Below are 16,164 nucleotides of genomic sequence, written 5' to 3'. Positions count from 1 at the left end.
AACAGTGTATCAGCCATTCTGTGTGTCAGGTTGGGTTCTCCAGGAAGCACACCCTGAGATGGAGTTTAGTGTGCAGGATGTTTCTTAGGAGTAGCCTCGTAGTCAATACTTATAGAAGAAAGAAGCAGGGTAGGTCACAGGGAAATGTCAGGCTACAGCGCAGATCCAGCAACAGACTTAGTTGACCTAAGTGGAGCTTTGGGGCCAAAATGACCTATGAGAATCGACCAATACTGAGCTGAAACGGCAGAGCCTGCTTACCCCAAAATCAGCCAGCCATTGCATGTGGAGTGTTCCAACAGCTGTCTGCACCTGAGGTGGTCACTGAAGGTACTGACAGTATTCCCAGAAGCTGGGCAGCAAGCCCTTCCTTGAAGGGGCATTGAGGTGGAGATTGGGGGCAGTTTCTGTGTTCAGCACACAAGCTTCCATTAGTTTCATCAGTTAATTAATCTTTCAGAGTTTTTTGTGTTTATTTGTAGTGGTGCTTTTAAGAGAATTTTAACTAATTGCTCAGCATTAATTTCAAGGCTAGTTAACTCATTTTCTCCAGGAAATCCAGGAAATATTAAGCTTCTTTTTCCATCCATTACTAGGAGATTTCTCAGTGGATGTTTACACATATTGCTGTTGTTCGTGACTTGGTAGACACACAATATAAGGAACATCAGGAGGTAAGAATTCATAATCACAATAGTGATTCTTTTGCATTCCATGAGTGAGAAAGGACTCCGTTTCTCCTGATACCTTCCTACCTATTTTAAGGATAAGTTGCTGAACTGCATTCATCATCAGATGATGATTTTAATTATCCCTGCCAACAGCCACTGTAGCTATTGGTTTTATGATAGAAAAATTTGACTTTCCTATGGGCCAACTGTATTTTAAAAAGCAACAAATTGGAAATCACAGCTGAATTTTATTGACATTCAATACTGACATGCTGCACTCTTTGTTCCTAATAAAAATTAAAATATAATACAGATCGCTGTCTCTCAGACTTATCAAGGAAATTGTGAAAATATGCATCAAAGTCTCTGAGAAGTCTCTTAAAATTCTAAATAAGTAAAAAATTAAAAATACGATTGTTTTTTATTACTGGTACTTGGTGATTGTGTCAGTAAAATGAAAAGTGAAAAACTTCTTGATGAATTCATTGTTACTCAACAACTTATCCTAAATATTTTATTTCCAACTATTTAAAAGATCTGTTGAAGATTTCTGAATGGTAAACTGATATTTTATAGGCATAACATTAGATTAGTTATTGTAGGGAATTCCACTGCCCTCCACCCCAGGAACACATAAGTATTACTATATCATGTAATTTCATGATTATTCATTCAGTAATTTTACTGTTAGTTGCAGAAAGAGATCTTTATTTCTATTTAATGCTGTATATTTATGTTCCATAAGTCATTAGAGAAGTTAGTCATACTCATCCACTGTTAACACTTTTTATATGAATGTCAAGTTCTCCATCAGAGCTGCATGTTTATATTCTTTCCTAAAATCTTTGCAAATGTTACAAAGCTTATCAGTAATCTAGTGTGTTGGCACTATTTCTTGATCTGATTTTCTAGACTTTGTCCTGTTTATGTTCTGGTAGCTGTTTCACAATTTGTGGATGGGAGAGGGATTCATCCTTAAATTACCATGTTTATTTAACAATTCACACAGGAAAACATATCAGTATGTTTTCATTAGAGGTATTACCATCTTTCCTGTGCGCTAGTAACACAATTCATTCAACTTTCTGTCCAGCTATATGCATACTCTACCCTATATATATCTGTCATTTATGTTATGGTAAAATAATCACCTTGCACCACCACAAAATCTCCACCTTCTCACAAAATTGGTAACTTACTTTAACCATAAATAAGTGTGATTTTACTTTTATAATATTGACCGAAATGATAAAGATTTGTTTTCTTTTCAGATATTAACTTGGTTTTAAGTTATTTTTAGACTTTTAATTGCTACTCCTGCTTTTGCTTGAAAACTCAACTTGGACTCCTTAACCCTAGCGTCAGCAAAATGCCTTGAAGTACGTGACAGAAGAGTGGTGCCAAATCGAATACGAACTGTTGCGGGAGCGAGGGTTGTGGGGTCCTCCCATTGGTTCCCATCTAGACAAGTGGATGTTGGAGATGACAGAAGGGCCTTGCAGAATGAGGAAGAAAATGGTGCGAAATGACATGTTTTATAACCATTACCCTTATGTGCCAGAAACAGAACAAGAGACAAATGTGGCGGTGAGTATGCGGAATTCAATGGCTCTTTGAAGTTTTTCATTTTAAATTTTTTGTAAGCATTTTTCCTTATTAGGTCAGTTACCTAAAACATCTAATTTTGAAAGTTCCATATACTATGTTAATCCTGTAAGGGCAAAGGTGGTGGAATGAAAAGATGCAGCAGTAGAACAGGGAGACATCTTAGTGAAGCGGGTTAGACAGCAGACTCTGGAGCCGGACCCCTAAATATAAAAACCTGCCTGTGCCAGTTTGCTGGCTGGGTGACCTAGTACAAGTCATTAAACCTCTTTAGGTTTCTGTTTCTTTATGTCTAAAATGAAGAAAATAATAGTTCCATCTCAAAAGCTGTTGGGAAGATTGAGTTGGTTAAAATTAGTTAAGTACTTAGAATCGTGTGTGGCACAAAATTAGCGCTATGTGAGTAGAGTGTTAAGTAAATAAATTAAATATTGGCACTAAACAGTCTTCTTTGAAGAAATATAAAGAACAGCTGAAGAATAGCCTGAACATGCAGATCTTTCCATTTATGTTTAGGAGCTTCATTGCCGACTCCAGGCATTTAAAACAAACATTTGCCTCTAAATTCCTTTTTTATTCAGACAAATTACCCTTGCCAAAACCTTCATTCATGATTTTGCAGAAGACCAAAAAAATTTTGTCTAAGCTGATAATGGTCTAGGAATCATGTGTTTAAGTCTTAGAGAATAAGAGTCTTTCCCAAGAAAGTCACTACAGATTTAAGAAGAGAAAACGAAGGAGTATAAAATTCACTGAATTTAATTTTGAAAATCCTCATAGCATTTCTAAATAGTAATTCAACTCTTCAGTGTCCAGAAATAATCCTATTCCTCCAAAATGAGTGTTTTCCTTCTTAGAAATTCAGTTTTGTCATGGAATCACAACTCCGGGACTTGAAAAGGTATCTCACAGATAATCTTATCCAATCTCCAAATCATTTTAGTGTGTAATCAATTGTGAAAACATTATTTTTGAATTATTTTACTATTTTTGTGCCTTGTCTTCAAAATGCAGTGTGTTTTTTAGACTTGCAGCACATCTCAGTTCAGATTAGCCACATTTCATGGGCTCAATAGCCATTTGGATGCTGGCTACTGTAACAGGTGGGGCAACTCTAGAGAACTCCTGACTTTTAGACCAGTGTTTCATGATTTTTTTAAAGAAAAATCTATACCCCTTTTTGATAAACATAAAATTCTCATGCCTTCCTTTAATGTCACTTGAAAAAAAAAAAGATATTATGACTTTTCAAAAAGATAGTCTGGAAAACCATACTGTAAGATTCTCTCCCTCCCCAAGGATCTCACTGCTCTATGCTTAATTAACCCCTGGACAGAACAGTTACTGTTTCTCAAAGGAATGTATTCTCTATTTTGTTTCACCCTACTTTTTAGCTGCCTCTAAAATAAATCTAGTGTAACTCCGATATCCAGTTAGAAAGTCATCACTACAAAGAATCATCCACTGAAGAACATATTGGGTTTGTTCTTTTGGGGTATTTGGTTAGTGGGATTTTAGACTCTCAGAGTTCATTAAGTCCAGCCACTTGCCCAATATAGAAGTTTTATTATATTTTATTAAAAACTTCATTTCAAAACTCTTCATGGTTTAAGTACTTTCACATTCTTGATTTTATATTTGATTCTCCCAACAATTGAAGAAAGTAAGATTTATAAGGGAGACTTGAAATATGGGTCATCTGGTAAGGAGTTCAGATCATAGAATGTGAAGCAACTTGCATTATTCCAGTGCCTCATTTTTTTTTTCCTCTGCCAAAACCCTGGCTCCATTTATTTTGTACTTATTGATTCCACCTCTGTCCTGGTGATATTTAGAATGTAGGTTGTAGACTTGCTAGTATATAGTTATTTTTCCAGATAGCTCCCTAAAGTTTGCTGTTCTCAAAGCTATTCAGTTCTGTCAAGAATACCAGACTTGGTACAGCTGTAAAGTAAAATACTATAATTTCTACTACTAGCATATTATGTAAGAAAATTAATCCACCCATATTTATGTAGCCTTTTACTAGGACCTACTTCTGTCAGAGCAAACCAGCAATACAGTCTCTAACTTATAATCATCTTCCTCAAATTAAATAATTAATTTAATCCTGTAGCAAGCGATTTGATAAAATATTTCTTACTGAGTCAACATTCATTTAAATTGAATCCATCAAGAATACTAAAATATAAGTATGTTTTCAACTGTGTGACCAACTCACCATTTTTATTTAACTGAATATATACTTTTTGAGTTATATAACCATAATATTTATCTTAATTATTTCTTTATGTCATTTGTTTTACAGAAGTATATTTAAATTTCTATATCAGATAAAAACAAAATAACCTATTGAGAGTTCACAGTTACAACTTTAATATCATTAGCATTTTACCTAAGCAAAGGGATTCACCAGCCTGTGAAATCTAAACAGACACTCTCAGAAATAAGTATATACCATATGGAACTTAGTGTTTAACCAAATGGGTTATATATTAGGAAATACAGGGCAGTCAAGAAATGCTGGAGGATACGTTTACAAAATAGCAAAAAGCGGCTGGATAGGGGAGATGATTACAGAATGTGGAATTCATGCTGCTTAGTTCATGCACAAGTCAAGGTTAATCTTCTACGGTGAAATTTTCTAAATGGATAATTATTTTGGTTTCGCTTGTTCAAAATCTTTTGTAAATTTGAAATGCCATTAAATATCCACTTTTACGGAATATACAATCTGGCTATGTTGACAGCAGAGAAATTCCCAAAACTAGAAGCAGCTGCTATCCCACTGACTTCTATCATGAAATCAGAAGAGTGGATACTCACAAAGTACAGTGAGCTCAGTGCTCTGCAAAGTGTATGTGCAGTTTCATTCACATCTCATAACAGCCCTCTGAAGTAGAGTCAATAGAATTATCCCCATTTTACAGATGAGGAATAGAAACCTAGAAAAGTTATGACACTCCTAGGTCACAGCTACTAAGTAGTAGAGTAATATGTGATGAGTATAAACTGACAGTGTTCAGAAATTAAATCATTTTTGAAAAAGAAAAATACTGATATTTGATGTTTTGTGAAATGTGTAGGCAGTAAATTTCTTCCAGAAACCATACGTTAGGTTTTTGTCTTTCTAAGGCTAACAGAGTACTTAGAATTCAGTAAAAGTTGAGTGAATGGACTACCAGCATTCTCTCTTCCTAAATTGTAGATTTTATCCATTGCTTCCTGTTTAACATTCTATAGAATTTTCCTAATTCCGAATTTTTTTCACTAAAAAGGCCTAGAGCCAGATTTTATGTGGCCCGAAGTTTATAAAACTTGGGGGGAGGACTCTATAAGGAAAATAATAAAAAATTATGAATACAATCTTCCAGGACTTTGAAAGGAGCTCATGGGAAGTGAGGGCTCTTGAAGTTTAAACTTTATTAACTTCCTGGTAAATCTACCTCCATTCTGAACTATATTAAATATCAGCTCCCAGAGGTGGAGCTCAATCACTTCTTCCCTTTCAGCTCCCATAAATGTGTTTCCCTCCTTGCATACATCTTTATAAAATTTGGTCAGTACTTTTTGCATCTGTCAGGTATGTCCCAACCTAAAAATTGCTTTCGAAGCCTCTTGATAGGTACGCAGGCTGTACCCAGAGCAAGGGCAAATGGTCTGATCACTTGCCTTATTTATTAAGAATAATTATTGTTTCTAAGTAACAGTTACTTAAATAGTTCTGTTGCTTAAGCTGAAAGAATGCAGTGGTGATTAAAAGTTATTTTCTTGTTTTAAAATCTTCTAGAATTTTAAAATGAATTCTAGAATTTCTAGAATGTGTTAGAAATGAATCAGGTAATTTTTCTTAGTTATTAAAGTTTTATTTCTTAAACCTTGATAATAATACATATGTATAAAAAATAACTTGCCTATTCTAAATTTTGAATTTTATTTCTTGATTTTTAAATTGGGTGTTTGTTTATAGAATTTTAGTTTCTCAACTAAAATTATTTTAATAAAAGCAACAGTAATAAAATTATATCCTGAGAAAATTTGGTACCTGCAGAAAATTTTGCATTTCACAGGAAGATAATTTATCCTCTCTGCATAGGGACTTTCCTTGGAGAGTAATTTTCATAATTGAAACAGCTAAACTAAATTGCACTGTTATTCTGTATTTTAGGTTGTAATATCAGTTAGAGATATTGTTAAAAGATAAGCCTGGGATATGATGAAAATACAAAATCTGATTGTTTTTAAAGCAGTTGTCTCATCACCCTGAATCTTATGGAAGTAAAATAAGATTATGTATTTTGCTATTTAAAATAAAACATATTAAAAAGGTAACAGCAAATTTTAATTCTGTAATCCCCTTATTTTCACAGAATAATAGTCTCAAACAAAATTTACTATTCTTTGCAAATATCATTGGGGTAAAAACCTCAAGTGTCTACCTGTTAACATTGGGCTGCTTGAGCAGAAGGGTAAACAACTTTACAGGAAGGTTCCTTTTCTAATTAAGGGAGTCTCTTGTGGCTGCCTCCACATATATTTTTACATAATATGTTGATGTTACAGGACTCATAGAAACTAAGCAACTCATTCAGGAAATTCCATAGCCAGCATTTTAGAAAAAATGGAAGTAAAGAAACTAAATTATTTTCTAGAAATTTTGACTTTGAAAAATTAGGATTTTTTATATGAACATAATTATAACAATTAAAAATTTAAATAAAAGAGAGCTATGGTAATACTGAAATTATTGGTATAACATATATTTTAACTATTGAATTCTGTGTCTCTGATAAAATAAGAACCTCAGTTTCGTGGATTAATGAGGAAATACGTAGTAAACCAGCAGCACCATACTATATGCCAAAGAAAATACAAATGTATACTTCTGCACACAGTTGGGCTGGGGGTGTATAGTGGACGTCAGAGTTGGGTTTGACAACAGTAATTGGTCTGTCTTGATATGTTGGTTTATCTCCATCCAGCATTCTGTCTTGTTTTTTAATGAATTTCAAAGTGAGTTGCAGAATCAGTACCCTTCTTCCCTAAACACTTACAAATGAATATCAATAGATTTCAATTCTTTGTTTATAATTCTTTTTTGATATAAATTTCCTTACACTGAAACATACAACTTAAGTGTACCATTCAGTGAGTTTTAACAAATGTGTAATATACATTCGTGTAACCCAAACTCTTATCAAGATAGAGAACATGCATGTATATTTTAAAGATTGTTCAATACAAGGTATACTTTTAAAAGTTTGCTGTGTAAAAGAAAAATTTACTAGAACCATGTGAAGTATTTGAAAGTATTCCCTATACCTCATTGTTTGTTTTGCCTAAGTGAAAGCATTTTGCCTGCTCATGTTTACTGTATGGAAAGATATTAGAAGTCATCTCTAGATATAAACCTTGAAAAGAAAGAAAAATTAGAAGTAGTTCTTGGGTGCATTATTGTATGTCTATAGCTATCTGTGTGTTTACCTACATAAGCCATACACTACAGTGCAACAGAAATTTCTCCTTGTTAATTGAGATTTTGTTCTGAGAATAAAATGTAAAGCAACCACCTAATTCTTTAAAAAGCACTCTTTGTGAAAACTTTTGTTTTGGAGTCTGGTGATCCAATTTGCCTTATACTTTCAGCTTTTCTGGAGTTACAGCTCTGTAGGTAGTAAAGGAAGTGTAGGGCCTTAGACTTTAATGGGAGATTTTTTGTTTGTTTGTTTGTTTATTTATTTACTTACTAACAAGCACATAGTGATTTCTGTGGTGTGGGGCATTGTAGATAATCATTTAAACCAGTTGCTCCTGTTACAAAACATATCTGGGGGATAAGCACAGAGAAAGGTAGGTGGAAGATTATAGCTAGCATATTAGGTTCTGTTATCCAGTATTTTCCTTTGAAGCCATATAAAGAGTTGCTTGTAAATCATCCATGACAGTAGCAGCCTGTGCTGAAGTTGTGTCTGTGATTTTTAAGTTTATCCTGTTAGTAGCCTTGAGAATTTTAGTGTATTTAAATTCTACTTTAGAATGACTTTGATAATTGAGAAAATACTCACAAGATAACTGATTATTTCAACCAGCTTAGAATAGCGTGTTAATCTTCTTTGAGTACATCTTCTGTACTCCTTACAATCCTCAAGAAAATTTTATTTTTGTGTTGTTCTTTGTTTTTTTTTCCTGATGTGTTTATACTTAATACCCTGTTTTCAGTCTGAGATCCCAAGTAAACAGCCTGAGACACCCGATGATATCATTCCTCAAAAGGTAAAACACAAGTTACTATAAAAGAATGCAAAATACTTGCAGTTTTTTTTAAGTGCATGGTAGACTAGACTAACTTAAAAGATTGACTTTCAATTTGCTCTTTCTGTAAGTTTCTTAGAGTTAAAAAATTGGTTTCATTGATACTGAGAGCTCTTCAAGTCTTTCTCAGCTTTGCTCTAATTAGCTTTCTAGGGTCTGTATGCTGCTCACTAACAGGCAGAGTATTTATTGCTCTCACCATAAAATGTGTATGGCTTCATATGTAAACTAACAAGTTCTGACACACGTTAGTAATGGGCAGCCTGACACCTTCAATTTTTTTTTTTCAATTACTCATTTAATTTTTCTAAGTACTAAACTGTGTATTTTGAGAATGCAAGATATCCTCTTCTAAAATTATTTTTTCAATCAGAAGGAACTAACAAACTAAGAGTATATGATCACTTTTTAAAATTTAATTCAAATTTATTTTAATTTTTTTAAAAATGTATAATTGTCTTATTTTTCCATAAAGATTCTGTACATAACTCAGTAAAAAATGTAGTTCTTTAGAACACAGAAATATATCTCAAAATATTTAGAGAAGATGCTTATGTTTCCAAGTTTAAGTCTGTAGATGTTGTCCCATAAGTTCACTGTCTTGCCCATCACTAACTCTGCTTTCATCTTTTTGCAAATGAACAACTGAGTCGAAGATAATTGTTATACTTCATGTAGATGAATTGTTATAGTATAAAGTTTACTACCTTTGTTTCATTTCAAAAATATTGCAATATTCTTATTAGTTTGCTCATCTGATTGCTCTTTCCATAACTGTAATATTATTTTACATCACTTTAATACTCTCCTATGTTATGTAATATATTTCAGTTTCCATTTGCTGTGTATCGTTCCTCAGTTAGCTTGCAGCTCTCTTTATTTTCTAACTCTGTACCTTAAATTAAAAGTAGGGCAGTTGGTTTCAATTTGATATTTTTTTATCTCGAAATTGGTTCAATGTTTTAGTCTAAATATTCCAACCGGTTAGAAACTTCCACTTTAGTTGGAAATCATTTTTTTAAAAAAAAGTTCTTGCTTGAAATAAGCATTATTATAGACAGTGTATATTGACTACTTGCGTTTGAAGTGTAGGCCAATAGAATATTTTTAATTAGATACTCCTATAGGAAAGGAGAAGTAAAATAATATTTAGAAAGAGAACATTTTAAAGTATGTTTCAAATTCCATCTTTTTTTTAATTCTTAATACAAAGTCTGGGTCTAATTCTTATTGAGGAGCCTTTACACATATAAACTTTTCCCTCTGGCTTTACATTTCTGTAGGAATTCTTAGATCTTAATTTTTTTTTTTCACTGTATTATGGTTTGAAGGAAAAAAAGATTTAGGTCAATTGGAGAACCTGTTTATAAGATAATTATTAATCTGAAAAAGCAATGCTCTTGTATCATGCCAAAAAATTAAATCTTTTCTAATGTTTCTTTAATTACTTCTTCAAAATGGAGTTATTTGTGGTCTTGATATACTCATTTAGTAAGTTTATGGGTCATATACTTCTACACAAGAAACAAAGAAGATGTTTTAATTAGTGATACCAACTTGGAGTGGCAGGCCAACCAGACAGTGTCTTCTGGCCTGAAGCTGGTTGATTCCATGTTGGGTCAAGACTCCGAAGGGTTGAGCCATTTACAGAGTTCCAGTGAGACCTCAGAATATAGAAAAGAACAGGGCAGTTCTGGGTCTCTACCGCCAGTTATCTGAAGTTAACACGCATATGATTCCAACTGAATGGCTGGTTCTTCAAGCCTGACCTACTTAACTTCCCTCGTGCTCCTCACAGACTAGACACCTTCTTTGGAACTCAGTGGTCTGCAACACTGGGCTTTCTCTTCACTCTACTGTATGGAGAGGTTTTCTGATACATCAGTGAGGCCATACTGTACTAACGTGACACGTTATTTGACTAGAGATGGTTTATTTCTATTTCAGGAAGAACAAAACTGCTAATATTGTTGCTTTATATATGTATTTTAAACATCAATGGAAACTAAAACTAGAGAAACTTAACCCAAAAATCTGTGGGTTTACTGTGTATAAATACAGTCTATTAAAAATCTGTATAAAAAAGTAACACATAAAAAAGTCTTGACATCATACTTTCCCTAAGGAAGCCTATATTTTAATTCTTGAAGATAATTATCTGAGTCTTTTTATTATTTCTTAGAAACCTGCTCGATACAGAAGAGCCGTAAGTTATGACAGTAAAGAATACTACATGCGACTAGCCTCTGGCAATCCAACCATTGTCCAAGATGCCATTGTCGAGAGTTCAGAAGGTGAAGCTACTCAGCAGGAACCAGAGCATGGTGAAGACACTATTGCCAAGGTCAAAGGTCAGCCTTTCTCTTTGATTTTAGTCATTTTGGAGCCTTCCTGATATTTGAATTTATATGAAAATATGAGCAACTGTGAACAGTAAGGCCAGCCTTAAAGGTATATGTAAATATATTTGCCGTCTCAGCCTTCCTAAGGATTGATATTTATTTTTGAGTTTGGCAGAATTCTCAGGGGCACCGAATGTTTTAAGTCCCTGATAACTAAATAAATACTTATAAAATTAAAGCCACTACTGAATGTGCCATTGCTACATGTTAGCCAACAGAAAGCAAAAATGGGCTTTCTTCCTGTGAGCTAAGACAGATTATTCCAAATCTATACTTTATGAATTTAGTAAAACATACATACTATGATGAATTGGACTAAAATAGCCATGCACTCTTTCATTCTGTACTTTTACACATGTGTGCCTCCTGCCTCCTTCCTACAGCTTCTTCATGATCTGGACCTTAAACCCTCCCCAGCCTCAAAGACATTGGTCAGATATCAAATCATCCTTTTCTGAAGCCTTTTCCGACTCCCCTGTACACCGAGAGCACTCTTGCTCTCCAGTTTCTCATAGCAATATCAGTGATTTGTCACTGCTTTATATTTTCCTAAATTATAAGTTTCTCAGAGGTAGAGACTATTTTTCTTCTCACTTTATAGCTTTTGGCACTTGCCTAGCACAGAATGGGGATTCAGTCAATATTGAATAAGTAAATCAATCCATTTTAACTTTTTTAAGCCTATGACTCACTGTAAATTCAAAAGTCTGACCATATTTTATAAGTAAAGCCCCAGAATGTAAATTAAGAACTGTAAATTAAAAATAAGCTATACATCTATTGATTAAAAAACAAATAGTATGTGACCATGTCAACAGAAAACACCATGATCCGTTTCTCCTATTATCATAATATTCTTATTCTCTCTCATGATGACTCTGACTTACTAAACATTCATACTTGATCTAACATTTTCATAGACTCTTTTAAACTTTAGTAGTTGAACAGAGTTCACAACCTTCTGATTATCTTGACATTGTACCAGAAAATTTATTGATATAGTTCTAAAACTGTATTTACTTGGTATAAGCCAAGATATAATTCACAGAGATAGTCAGATGACTTGTGTTTGGGTCATTGGCACTTAACTTCTCTTGGCCTTATTTTCTTAATCCCTAATTGAGCTAAAACCACTGCTGTAATATGCAAAGTGTTATGCTAGACATGGAGTTGGAGGTTTTGAGTCATCGAACTAAACATTTTGGAGCTATAAGCCTTTCCCCCTTGTGAATGTTCTCAGCAGGACTCGATCTCTCTTGCCTACTTATTATACTCTTTCATACATGAAGATAAGGTTCTTCCCAAGGCAAAGCAGAACCTCTGATAATTCATGTTCAAAGGATAGGATTTCAACCTATGATTTTCTAGCATTAAAAAAATTATTAGATGTAGACAGTAAAATGTTTTCTTAATATGCAAATTAAATGACATGTCCTGTATTATAAAGAATTATGTTCTTTATGATATGATGATTTGATCAAATTTATTCATGTATGACCATACTGCTACTTGCGACATGAGTCTTGAAATAGTCCTTACAGGCCCTCCAACTAGGTGGGATCTCTTATAATCATGTTTATAACTTGCTGTCTTTATTCTTATTTCCTGTAGTAATTGATCACTTATTCAAAGTCCCCTCAATGGCATTTGTCCATAAGCAACAGCATCCTTACCATTAATTATGTTAAACTGTTTATCATTATCATCTGATACTTAATTAAAATTTTCTATTAACCATAATGCTGTGCTTTTTTACATGAATTACCTCACTTTGTCCTCTAACAATCCTCTAAAATAGTATTTTTATCCCAGTTTTACAGATAACTGGTTTTCAGAGAGGGCAAATAAGTATTCAAGGTACACAGCTGTTTAACTCCAGAGCCTGTGTTGTTAACCAGCGAACTGTGCTGCCTCCCTGTACTTGCCAGAGTTTTCTCAAATTGGGAGTATGTAAGAGGGACTGCGTGAGACTAAACTGTTCCCCACATGGCTTCTGCAAGGTCACATGGCCCTCTTGGTTATAATCCTGTAGGTCTGGTTAAGCCTCCTTTAAAACGGTCTCGATCTGCGCCTGACGGAGGAGATGAGGAGAACCAGGAGCAGCTGCAAGACCAGATCGCTGAGGCCAGCTCTATAGAAGAGGAGGAGAAAACAGACAATGCCACCTTGCTGCGCCTGTTAGAGGAAGGAGAAAAGGTACTGTGCTTCTAAAAAGTAAGGATTGTATTTAAGTAACTTGTTTCCATTTGACAAGTCGAGTTGATAGGGTATTTACGTGATGGCAGAAGATAAATATTTTAGCCTCTGTAACAAAACACAGTATTAAGCAACCTTTGGATTCGGTACTCTAATTCCCTCATCTTCAGGATCTTTTGACCGATCTGAACACACTAAACAGCATAAAGTTTCAACAGATACAATATTAACGGTTGACACCTAGGTCACTGTCTTCCTCTATACTCTTTATTTGACTGCATTTCTTGCCATAATTCTCTATTGCAAACCTATCTACACAGCACATTCTGGCCTTTTTCTGCACTTCCATAATTCCAGTAACCACCTATAAGAAGCTTCATCCAGTCTGTACCATTACCCCAGCCTTGTATTTAACCCCTGCTCTCCTTCAGTCACAGAAGACTACCTTGCCTTCCTGTTTCTCTCTCAATCTCCTATACCTTGCTTACATCTCCAGTCTCATTTTACTAACTCTGCCTTGTAGACTGAACTCCCTTTAGCTTTATATGCCTTGCAGTTCACTCATGTATGATGTTATTTCTTTATTCTGTGCTTAATTCATTGTCTTCTCTTCCAAAATGCCCCTCTCTTCATCATTTGCATAACCTCTATCCTTATAACTCCTATTTGATACAGCCTCATTTATCTGGATATCTTTAATACTCAAATGTAGGAAGCTTTCCTTGAGCGTCTTGCCAGCTCAGGCTTGGTTAGATACCCCTCCTCTATGCTTTTGTAATGCCTTGTATGTATCACTCTATCATGTCATGATTATTTTTGTTTCTGTGTCTGTCTCCTCTAGATAGAGAGTTCCTGATAAGCAGGCACTGTTTCCCATTTCTATCCTATTGCTTTACACAGCTCCAATCATTTAATAGACACTCAGTAAACCTTCACATGAAAGAGTTATTGATTGAGTAAAGAAAAGGATAAATGAATGAACGAATGAATTAATGTGTAGTGATAATCACCTTTTTAAAGGATGGTCTTTTTGCCTGTTATATTAAATCTTGATATAACCCTTAAAATCCTACCTACTAAGAAGTAGTAACCAGAAATTAGGATATAATTTTAAAAATTCTTTTCGAATGTGTGGCTTAATTAATTTTGAATAAAAATATTTTTTTAAATCATGTAACTATGAAGTACATTACATCTAAAGGAAGCACAAGAGAGGCTTCTGGGGTCTAGGGAATGTTCTGTTTCTTGATCTTGGTTGCTGGTTGCATCATATTTAGCATTTGAAAATTCAAGCTCTGCATTTATGAAATAAACATTTTTCTGTATGTAATACTATAATAAAGTATTATAAATAAAATATTTTACTTAAAAGTACAGTGTTTTTCTGTAACAGTCTACATTTTTATTATTGAAATAGTTCAAATGTAGTGATGAAAATTGACTTACATTTGCATATTTTAGAAAACATTTTCTAATGCTGTCATTTTTTTAAACTTTTAATCTCATGACTACAGTTTTTGCTCTATTTGCTATTAGTTTCAGTAGTACAGGAAGTGTATCAAACTGACATTTATTTGACATTTGTTTGCCTCTGGTTTAGTTAATTTTTTTTTTTCCCTTGACTCATGTTGAACTGGGTTTAAAGAAAGAATTTTTACTAAGAACAGATCTGCTCACTGGAAAGAAAACAAGACTTACGTTGAGCGATTCGGCCACTCCTTCCTCCTATGAGGAAAATACAACTTCTGCCAAGTTTGGCTTTTTACAATGGCACAGCAAACAGTCTGTCAGGCAGGCAGAATCCAGGTGGGAGCAAACAGGGACAAATTCCCCAGTTCCAGTTCCAAGAGTTGTTACGGAAAAAGAAGAAAGTGAGCTGTGTGGAAGAGAAGACAGCCAGCGATTTCTAACACGATTATGTACATTATCTTACTCTTACAACAGCCGGTGTATATTTAAAATTTACAAATGAAGACACTGAGACCCAGAGAAATTAGGAAACTTGGCTCAGTCTACAACCGAGTGACAGAACTGGGAATTCACTCAGAATTCTCAGGCTCTACAGACCTTTTTCAATCTGTATCCTCTTGCTTCACAAAGGGCATAGTCCTAATTCTTTCACATATATGCCTCAGTTCCCTTTCCTGCCAAGTTTGTTGTGTCTGTCTCCCTCATTAATTAATTCGTTCATCACTTGCAGAACCTAGTACATGTGTGCCTGGCACATAGTGAGAACTCAGTGAATATTGAGAGGGAGGGAGAGAGGAAGGGAGGAATGGATGGATAGATGATGGATGATGGATGGATGTGGATAGTTATTAGTAAATAGTTGTTTCCTTTCACTGAAGTAAACTGCAAATCAGACTGCAGTTTTAGCAGATCCTTTTTTAATATGTTTAAACTCAAATTTAATATGCTTAGATCAGAAAACGCCATAACAGGGTGACATCCTGGTAAAATCCTGTTTGCCCATTAATTCCATGTTTTAAAACATTTTGCTTCAGTTATATCAACAAAGAAATTACCTCAATTAAAAAAAAAAAAAAAACACCTGTGTTATTGAATGTTTATGGTTTTCTTTGTAGATCCAACACATGTACCGCTGTGCTCGAGTCCAGGGCCTAGATACCAGTGAGGGGCTGCTGCTTTTTGGTAAAGAGCATTTTTATGTGATTGATGGATTTACAATGACAGCAACCAGGGAAATAAGAGATATTGAAACCTTGCCTCCAAAGTAAGTAAATGAATGAAGAGATACAAAGTACAGCTATCTTTAGAAAACAATATGTTTATATAGCTTTATTTAACCCAAAAATTGTGTTTTAAATGATGTTATCACTCAGTTTATGTGTATTCATCATTAAATATTCACAAGGGTGATTATTACTTAAAGATAATAAAGAAAAAAATTGCCTTATCAAAATGAAAAATAAAATTTATAGCTATTCATTAATAACATTAGAATCAAATTCCTCACA

The 16,164-nt window shown here is 34.1% G+C and overlaps 1 protein-coding gene across 11 annotated transcripts in view; it reads left to right on the top strand.

Annotated features, from left to right (window-relative positions):
• The window catches only part of WDFY3 (WD repeat and FYVE domain containing 3), a 226,914-nt gene that overhangs the window by 170,616 nt on the left and 40,134 nt on the right, over positions 1–16,164 (top strand). For 8 of the 11 annotated variants that reach the window (XM_039845642.1, XM_039845638.1, XM_039845634.1 and 5 more), the window contains 6 exons: positions 597–674; positions 2,031–2,258; positions 8,496–8,549; positions 10,771–10,939; positions 13,023–13,186; positions 15,772–15,920. In XM_039845642.1, the coding sequence (XP_039701576.1) occupies positions 597–674; positions 2,031–2,258; positions 8,496–8,549; positions 10,771–10,939; positions 13,023–13,186; positions 15,772–15,920 (842 nt within the window). The remainder of the gene's footprint in view (positions 1–596; positions 675–2,030; positions 2,259–8,495; positions 8,550–10,770; positions 10,940–13,022; positions 13,187–15,771; positions 15,921–16,164) is intronic. The other 3 variants (XM_039845639.1, XM_039845636.1, XM_039845640.1) reach the window with 1 other exon arrangement.

The sequence above is a fragment of the Pteropus medius genome, unplaced genomic scaffold (assembly GCF_902729225.1).
Source record: "Pteropus medius unplaced genomic scaffold, Ma_sr-lr_union100, whole genome shotgun sequence".
Classification (NCBI taxonomy): domain Eukaryota; kingdom Metazoa; phylum Chordata; class Mammalia; order Chiroptera; family Pteropodidae; genus Pteropus; species Pteropus medius.
This window is presented reverse-complemented; position numbering and strand designations above follow the sequence as displayed.